This window comes from Myotis davidii, unplaced genomic scaffold, assembly GCF_000327345.1.
Source record: "Myotis davidii unplaced genomic scaffold, ASM32734v1 scaffold390, whole genome shotgun sequence".
Classification (NCBI taxonomy): domain Eukaryota; kingdom Metazoa; phylum Chordata; class Mammalia; order Chiroptera; family Vespertilionidae; genus Myotis; species Myotis davidii.
This window is the reverse complement of record NW_006282748.1, coordinates 552,565-562,157: the sequence shown is the minus strand read 5'-3', so window position 1 is coordinate 562,157 and position 9,593 is coordinate 552,565. Positions and strand designations below refer to the sequence as shown.

Sequence of the window (9,593 nt, the reverse complement as noted above, 5' to 3'; positions counted from 1 at the left end):
AATAAATTAAAATATCTAAAAAAATAAGAATTTTTATGAGCTCCAGACAGATTTATGCAAGAACTGATATATCTGAAAGCTGAGGTACTTCAAAAACTAATTGCAGAAATATTTTAAAATGAGGCATAAAGCTTATGAAATATGGAACATATGAATGCATTATTTTACTCTCAAAATTCAGCATAACTTTTGCATATTAAAAACATTACACTATTCTTGGGATTTATGATCCTGAGAAACTGTTGATACTTTTTTGGTTGTTGTTAATACTCACCCGAGGATATTTTTTCTATTGATTTTTTTTAAAAGAGGGAATGGAAGAGAAGAAGGGGGAGAGAAAGAGAGACACATCGATGGGAGAGAGACACATCAATTGGTTGCCTGCTGCACGCACCCCTACTGGGGCTTGGGATCAAACCTACAACCCAGGTACATGCCCTTGACCAGGAATCAAACCTGCAGCCTTCCGTGTGCAGGGCCATGCACTAACCACTGAGCAACACAGGGCAGGGCAAAACTGTTGATTCTTCTCATTTAACTAATAGCTTTTCCTCCAACTCCATTGCTGCCTACTGAAATCCACACATTTGCCAAGGCCCCCTCTGGTATCAGCAGGCTTTGTGATCTTCCTACTCACCAGTCGGGTATTATTAATTGAACCAGAACATTTCTCCTTTTGTCGGTCATTTAGACTTGGTTTTAGTTGGATATTGGCAATTTTATATGGCTTAGCCTCACGTCATTTCCCTTTCGCCCTCCATGGTCCTTTATCTGGGTATGTCGGATAGCATCTTATCTAGAACTATCTCATCTGATCAGAGGCGGTAAACCCCTGTGAGGGTGGGGACCGAAGCTTGTTTCTCTTTGGGCCCTGCTCTCTCCACCCCAGAGTAGGTTATGAATAAATGTTGGCAGGGTGCGTGAAGTTAGAGAAGGCGTTATCGTTGCCTTAACTTGCTGTATGTTTCTTTCCAGTGGCCCACATGTGCAGCCTCCTGGAGCATAACTGTGCCCACTTCTGCATCAACACCCCTGGCTCGTACGTCTGCAGGTGCAAACAAGGATACATCCTCAACGCGGATCAGACAACTTGCAGAAGTAAGATTGCTTGGCTGATGCACCCACACCGTCCTCTTTTCTCCCGCTCCCTCTGCCTTCATCTGGGCCCATTTAAGTCATCCGTGGCCCCTCACCCAGCCAAGTCGATGCCTCCCTAACAATAGAAACCAGGTTTTGTAATTCATATATTTTGTGTTGACCTCCAGCCCCCACTCTGCCATCATAGTGCCTAGGCCAGAGTCAAGCACATAGTAGGCCATCAGGAAGAGTGTGGAAGAGGGTTGGAGGTACTTCCCAGAAATAGCCGCCTTGGATTCATGAGCTGGTGTCTTTTACTTCCGAGCTGTTCTTTGGGGAGAACTGCTAACGAGCCTTTCCATCCCCTGTCTCTATTAACTGTTCCCGGAGGAACTGTCTCCATATTTTAGTTTCTCCTTGGAAGCGTGGACTCAGGCTGAGTTAGTAACATGGGCTGGGGATGATTATTCAAGTTCTGCTTTAGATGTGCACCGGGACCTACTTGCTCGGGTGAAGGACACTGCATAGGATCCTAAAGAGAAAAGTGCAAACAGATATGTGCGAATGGGATCCACATTCTTTTTGGCCAAGCCCGAAAACTAGACAGAGTGCCTTTGAGCCAGCACGAGGCAACCCACCTCTCGGAGGAGAGAGTTACTCAAATGCTGACTGTTGTGCGTGTCCCTTTTTCAAGTTGTAAATAAAGCCACTGCATTAGTCAGGACACCCAGGCTACCAAAGCAAGGAAGACGGGCCCACTGGAGGCAGATGAAACCCCGCTAACCGGACGGGTAGTCATGCAGTGCGTAACTGTGATTATACCGCACCGTGAGCAAGGAAGCACTAAGGCAGCGGTTCTCAACCTGTGGGTCGCGACCCCTTTGGCGGTCGAACGACCCTTTCACAGGGGTCGCCTAAGACCATCCTGCATATCAGACATTTAGATGATGATTCATAACAGTAGCAACATGACAGTGATGAAGTAGCAACGGAAATAATTTTATGGTTGGGTCACAACATGAGGAACTGTATTTAAAGGGCCAGAAGGTTGAGAACCACTGCACTGATGGGAGCCATTTGCACACGCGGCTGTAATTAGTATGGCATTTATAGAGCCAAACCGCATTTTCCTTTCGTCTTCTCACTTTTCAGTTTCGGGGTTGAGAGAGGTTGGCAGCCTCCCTGCCGACCCCCCGAGATTAGGGAACACCTGCCTGCCTCCTCTGCTCCCTGGCCGTGGAGCCCAGGGCTGTGTCCTCGCTCCTCTCAGACCCTCGGATCCCAGGGTGTTGAGAGCAGCCTGACTCATCCTGATCCGCTGGAACCTCCGACTCTTCCTGTTTTCACATCACAGACTACTCGCACCAAAGACTCGGGGGTTGAGTCGAGTTACTAGGCAACTGGGGGAGCCCGGGCAAGGTCACCTCGCCCGCTGCTCAGCAAACCACCTAAACAGCTTTTTGGGCACGCTCCATCCTCTCCCCCACTCCTGCTCCAGCCTCTTCAGGAACCTCCCCCCTTCCCCCCCCACCCCCCGAAGGAACTTCTTCACAGAAGGCTCAGCCACCGCCTCCTTGCTAACTCCTTCCTGCCTTCCCTCCTAGGAGCACAGAAATTCCTGTCCTTGTCTCCTGCCCCGTGACCTGCTGGGATCTGGGCATCTGCCCATGTCCATTGTCTGTGGGCTGGCTTAGTGAAGCCAGAGGACTTGGAGGCCAGCAAATAGAAATAGAAACTTCTCCCCTGATGGCCTGAGCAAGGCCTTCCCCACCCACCAGGCTTTCCGACCTCAAGCTGTGAGGCCCCGGGGTCCCCCCAGTGCTGGTCTGGCCTGGGCTCCCTCCTGTGCAGAACGGTGGCTGCAAAGAGCATGAAGCAGAAGCTGCTGGGCTGAATTCAGACAGGCTGATGGAGGGGCAAGGAGGCCCAGGGGGTGGAGGGATGTGAGTGAACCCAGGAGGTGGTTCAAGCTTCAGAAACTACCGGAGCCGACCCCTGGGCCTCACCCCGGGGATTCAGAGGCAGCAGATCTGGCATGGGGCCAGGACTCTGCATTGTCAGTGAACTTCTGACATAGATTGCTGCACCCCTTTGAGAGTCACTGGTGTCCAGCAGCGAGGGAAGAGGGGGCAGGAGGGAAGGGAGAGAAGGGCTTCTGGTTAAGGGAGAAGGGATGGAGCTGGAGCCAGGGCTGAGCCGGCCTATCTGACCCAGCCCTCCAGTCGCTCTGAAGCAGTTCAGCTGCCTTTGCCATCAGCTTAGCACCAGACTCATATGTACAATCAGAAAGAGCAATTCTCACTCTCTCAGAAAAAGATAATAACTCTATTGCTTGCCTGCCTGAAATTGGTATACCGGTGGCCTTGCAGAAAGGACAGGGCCTTTATAGTCCACAGACCCGAGTTCGAATCCTGACATCATCAGTCCTGGGCTGTGGCTCTCTCACCCTGAGCTGTTATTTAAACTCCTTGACTCAACTTCCTCACCCATTAAATGGAAGGGTGGTGACAAAAGAAGACCTATCTCATGGATGAGCCCATGTTAGTGCATGGTTTTGGTCGGTAGACAGTTAAAAGCTGTGCCCAGGGGAGGCTGGGCCATACCTGACCTCTGTTTATGAGCTGCTTGTGGGCACCAGTCCCTGCCAGCACCGAGAGGGACTCAGTGGGCCTGGCCAGGAATAAGATGTACCGGGCAGTGTGCAAATTGCTGGAAATAAGACAGTGAATAAGCCAGCAGTGCCCCTGCTCTCTCAGAGCTCACGTTCTCGCACGAGAGTAAATCAGATCAGCGATCAAGGTTATTGCCACCAAAAGCGATCGCAGCCCTTGCCCAGCTCCATGTGCTGTACACCATCAGCCTGACTGTAGCCTCTTCCTAAGTGTTTACCGTGTGCCAGGGCTCTCCTCCATGTTTTATACTGTTATCTAACAACAGCTCTTACTTATCATTCTCATTCTACAGAGAAGGAAAACACGGAACAAAAAAGCTTAGACCATATACTCGAGGTTGTATGGCTCTTAATGTGACCAAACAAGAATACAAATCCTGCTATGTGTGACTCCATAGTCCTAGCTCTTAATCACCTTGAGGGCCCCGATATGGCAGCAGAGTAACCCCACAACCAGAGACACTCCTCCAACCCCAGGAAATAGGCAGGTTCAGAAGCTCATTGATCTCAGGGGAAATTCAGGACGAATTCACCAGGACTAACAATCAAATGATTGTCATCACCCTCCTTCCTCCAAGACAACTACCAGCTGCTGTGATATGTCATTTTACATGATGATTGTGACAGTGCCTCCTAGGTGACTGCCTTCACACACACACACACACACACACACCATATCTGCCATGTTCTATTCATACTCTCTGGAGAGAGGAGGCGGACACAGCTCATTGGTAGGCTCTTCAAGTGGAAATGGCCCTTGGCTGTCAGACTTGTAGCTCCCTCCCCCACATAACCCAGGAGCTGTGCTCCCTCCTGGAGCCCCAGATGGGCAGGTCCACCACCCTCGCTCCCTGGGACACCAGGACCTTGCAAAGCACCTGCTTCCCCCTCCAGCCTGGATCAGTGGTTGAGCTGATAGCCTGCTCCCCGTAATGCCCACCCTTGATGGGACCTCTGCCGTCTGAAGCCATATACTAAAAAATGTAATTCCCTTTCCAAATAAAAAGAGAGGGCCCTTTCATTTTGGAAGAGTATTGTCTGCCTCCCCATCCCCATTGATTTCCTCTTTTTCAGAAGAAGTGTACATACATCTTTTGGTGACCTGGTGTTGGGTCTCTTCATTGTCCAGATAACTCTTTTCTGGGCACCAGTTGGCCAGTGGCTCAGAATGTGCCCTTCCATTCAGAGACTAGCTGAAGCACATGAAATTATCTTACCTTCAAACTTCTGTCCACATGGGCAACTTGAAATAAGCTGAAGGTCAACACTGTGGAGTCTTCTGTTCTCCAAAAAGTCTTCCCCATCCAGTACCATCCTATGAGGTATATGCAAACGCGTTAGCATAATGCCTAGCTCACAGGGCTCAGTAGAAGTTTATCTCTTCCCCTTTCCCCCCAAAAAAGGGGCTGGCGGGGGGTGAGGGGATCCTCATGAAATGGGCCTGTCTTCACACCCCTGTTTCCCCCATCATTCCCTTCCCCTTGAATTCCCACTAATAAGAAAGAATTTTATCTTGTTTCCTTTTCTTTGTTTTTTTATTTTTTAAACAAAGAATTTTTCTTTCCTTCCCCTCCTTCTAGAATAATTAATTTATCTGGAAGAATAATGACAATGCAACATTTAGAAAACTTCACTTGGCAAAAAAATGTAACCGTCCTTGTCCAACTTTCACATATTTTTCTCTCTGAAGAGCCATGCTAAATGTATGTTACTGCTTTCATTCTTCAGATATGTCCCTGACATTATTTTTCCCAAGATACTTAAGTAATTTAATAGCTTTTATATTACAGTTTAATCAAGGGGCTTGAGCTAGAAAAACAGTCACATGGTTAAACTGAGAAAAGCTATAACCAACATTCCTCATCAATTTAGATGCAGAAGTTCTTAAAAACTTGGCAAGTAGAATCTATATATAATCAAATCCAAAAAACCCCAAGCGATATAATTAACCATATTGACAGATTTTAAAAAAGACATGATTATTTCAATATATGCAGGAAAAACCTTGGATAATACCCAACATTCATTCATTATAAACACTTTCAGCAACTAGGAATAAAGGGGAAATTCCTCAGCCTAATAAAAGGCATCTATGAAAAAGCCTATGGTTAATATCATACCCAAGAGTGTGCATGAGCCTGACTAAATGCTTTCCTCCTAAGTAAGGAGCAAGGCAGTATGTCCACTCTCATTTCTTCTACTCGACACTGTCCTGGAGGTTCTAACTCAGTGGTTCTCAACCTTGGCTGCACATTAGAGTCACCTGGGAATCTTTTTTTAAAATCCTGATTTCTGGGCCTCATCCTCCGGAAATTCTGTTTTCTTTGTTATGGGGTGGGGCCACAACATTAGTAACAAAGAAACAGAATTTCCGGAGCATGAGGCCCAGAAATCAGGATTTTAAAAAGATTCCCAAGGTGATTCTAATGTGCAGCCAAGGTTGAGAACCACTGTTCTAATATTATAGTGAAATAAAAAGATTCCATTTATACAAAAATTCAGGAAATGCCAACTTTAGAAAGTGGTTGCCTGGGGCCAGGGGGAGGGTTAGGGCAGGAGGAGGGATTACCAAGAGGCAGGAGAGAATTTGGAGGGTTTAGGGTGATGGATATGTCATTACCTTGGTTATGGTGATATGTTGAGATGTCAGATTTATTAAATTGTATGCGTAGCCCCATGGCTTCAATAGAGCTAGCTACATTTAAGTCAGTGTCCAGAGTTTCCATTCCATGTTAGGACAGTCCCACTCAGTTTAGCTTGTGTTCCCCACTGCAGTCCATCAGTCCACTGCATGCGGGGTCCACAGGGCCACATGGCTATGGAGGAAATACAGGTGAATGCAAGGTAGCAGGAACAAGAGCCAAGGACTAAGAGAGAGAATCCCTTCGTTTTGGGGATTATATATTCACACATTTTCATGGGCTTGCAGTGGCCATGCCCATTCTGGCCAATGATCTCTGTTCCCAGGTGTGACTGACAGGAACCTTCCCTAGTCGCCCCAGCTTCACTGGGCATATCTATCTCTCCTCTATTGAGCCCCATCCCCCAGTGATTTGCAAGGGATGGGCCAGCGGTTCCTTGGGGAGTGTGAAATTGCAGCTTCCTGGTGAAGCTGCCCAAATGACATGCCTATGTCTGGCCTCCCCTTTGCTCCTTTCTTATCTATAATAATAAAATCATAATATGCTAATTAGACTGGATGACCTTCCGATGATGCCGGGGCTGCGAGGGAGGACCAGGAGGCCTGGGTCCCAGGTGCTGGCCGGTGGCCAGGAGGAAGCCCAGGTCCCCGGTGCCAGAGGGAAGCCTCAGTGCCTGCAGCTGGGGGAAGGAAGGCCTACTCTTGCATGAATTTTGTGCATCGGGCCTCTAGTTATTAATAACTAGCTAATTACAACAGTATCGCATCCATCCATTCATTTATTCATTCAGTACTTACTGACTCTTTTCTATGGGCCAGGCATCCTTAGGGGATGGAGGGCAGGAGAAAAGTCAATGTTTCTCTTACACGTTCAAGACCCAAGAAATACTCAGATCTTGGCTTCCCTTGTGCTGCCCACATGGGGAGCAGAATAGGAAATATGCAATTAGGATGCAATTCTAATCAGTTCAGTCAACATGTGTTCAGTGCACATGTTTCTTATACCCATAGAATTAATTAGGCGACCACAGCCATCATCTCTGCTCCAGGAAGGAGGGTATAACATCAGATGGGGGATAACCTCAGAGAGGAAACCTGGTTTTGAGAGGAAACGAGTGACTGCGGGAAAGAGCCCACACAAGTGGTTGGGTGCAGCTGGAGATGGAGGGTCAGAGTGCACGGAAATGCCTCGCTGGATGTGCGGGGTGGTGCTCACTGACCCTGCAAATGGATGAGTCTTGGAGGGAGAAAGAGAAGGTCAGGGCCTGAGCTCCGGGGCAGCCCACAACGGAGTGTGGAGCACACAGCCTCTGGGTAAACAGCGGAGACCGCCCGAGCAGATGCAGAGACTTGCTGAGCAGAGGAGAGTCGGTCATGGGGCTCCTGCTTAGCTGAGCTGCTGGGCCCCGGAACTGGGATAGCATTGCACGCAGTGTGCTCTGGCTGTGCCAGGGAGCAGGATTGGAAAGTGGGGGGGAGGTTAATCTGGATGAGTAGGGCCCCGAGGGAGAACTGAACTGCCTAAATGTGAGTGGAGAAATCCCAGCTGTGAAAGAATTATTACACGGCAGGGAGAAGTGAGTTTGAACCTTGTAGAGGTTCTGTTATTTCTTATTTTCCAGTGGTTCTCAAAGTGGGGTCCCCCAACGGCAGCATCAACTTTGTGAGGAGACGTGTTGAAAATTCAAATTCCCAGGCCCTACCCTAGACTCAGAGTAAGGCTTAGAAATGTGTTTTATTTTATTTTATTTTTTTATTTCAGAGGGAAAGGGAGAGAGGGAGAGAGAGATAGAAACATCAGTGATGAGAGAGAATCACTGATTGGCTGTCTCCTGCACGCCCCCTACTGGGGATGGAGCCTGCAACCTGGGCATGTGCCCTGACTGGGAATGCAACAGTGACCTCCTGGTTCATAGGTCAATGCTCAATCACTGAGCCACACTGATGGGGCAGGGATGTGTGTTTTAACAGGCCCTGTAGGGGATTCTGAGGTAAGCTCAAGTTTGGAAACCACTAACCTAAATGTCTTAAAGTCGATCTCTCCCTGGGAGATCCCATCAGTCGGAGGTTTATACCAAGGATGTGATGACGTGCCAGCCCTTTGCACATTGCAAAGCTCTTTAGGAGAGTACGGCGTTATTCGCTCACGTTTATGATTTGGATCAACTGAATTCAATCAGATTTACTTATGTTCCAAGGCTTTGTTTTGGGGATCCCCCCTTCTTTTCCATTCTCGGGAGAAAACTGAAATCTTGATAGCTAGCGTGCAGGTGAACTGGTGGGTAACGAATGGAACCGCTGGGGGAGAGAAGGGCGTGAGCGCAGCTGGAGTGTGCCTGGCGGACAGGTGGTTTTTCTCCAGACAGGGGGCTTGTTTTGCTTCTCCCAGCCTAGAAGCGCAAGGCTGATGACTCACAGTTACTGTCGAAGGGCTTTAAATCCAGCTGCAGCTGTCAAAATAAGATTAGTGCTTTCAGGCATGATAAAGGAAGGGGACCGGCCCCCACACTCACACTTGGGTTTTGCCTGTGTTTGTGGAGCGTAACTCTGACAAGCTTTTGAGTTTGAGGAGGTGTCGATCCCACTGGTTCCCACGGGATGTGCAGCCAAGGTTGAGAACCACTGTTCTAATATTATAGTGAAATAAAAAGATTCCATTTATACAAAAATTCAGGAAATGCCAACTTTAGAAAGTGGTTGCCTGGGGCCAGGGGGAGGGTTAGGGCAGGAGGAGGGATTACCAAGAGGCAGGAGAGAATTTGGAGGGTTTAGGGTGATGGATATGTCATTACCTTGGTTATGGTGATATGTTGAGATGTCAGATTTATTAAATTGTATGCGTAGCCCCATGGCTTCAATAGAGCTAGCTACATTTAAGTCAGTGTCCAGAGTTTCCATTCCATGTTAGGACAGTCCCACTCAGTTTAGCTTGTGTTCCCCACTGCAGTCCATCAGTCCACTGCATGCGGGGTCCACAGGGCCACATGGCTATGGAGGAAATACAGGTGAATGCAAGGTAGCAGGAACAAGAGCCAAGGACTAAGAGAGAGAATCCCTTCGTTTTGGGGATTATATATTCACACATTTTCATGGGCTTGCAGTGGCCATGCCCATTCTGGCCAATGATCTCTGTTCCCAGGTGTGACTGACAGGAACCTTCCCTAGTCGCCCCAGCTTCACTAGGCATATCTATCTCTCCTCTAT

At 48.3% G+C, this 9,593-nt stretch overlaps 1 protein-coding gene across 2 annotated transcripts in view; it reads left to right on the top strand.

Moving 5' to 3' along the window:
• The window catches only part of MATN2 (matrilin 2), a 100,402-nt gene that overhangs the window by 41,263 nt on the left and 49,546 nt on the right, over positions 1–9,593 (top strand). For both annotated transcript variants that reach the window (XM_006753182.2, XM_006753181.2), the window contains exon 3: positions 976–1,098. In XM_006753182.2, the coding sequence (XP_006753245.1) occupies positions 976–1,098 (123 nt within the window). The remainder of the gene's footprint in view (positions 1–975; positions 1,099–9,593) is intronic.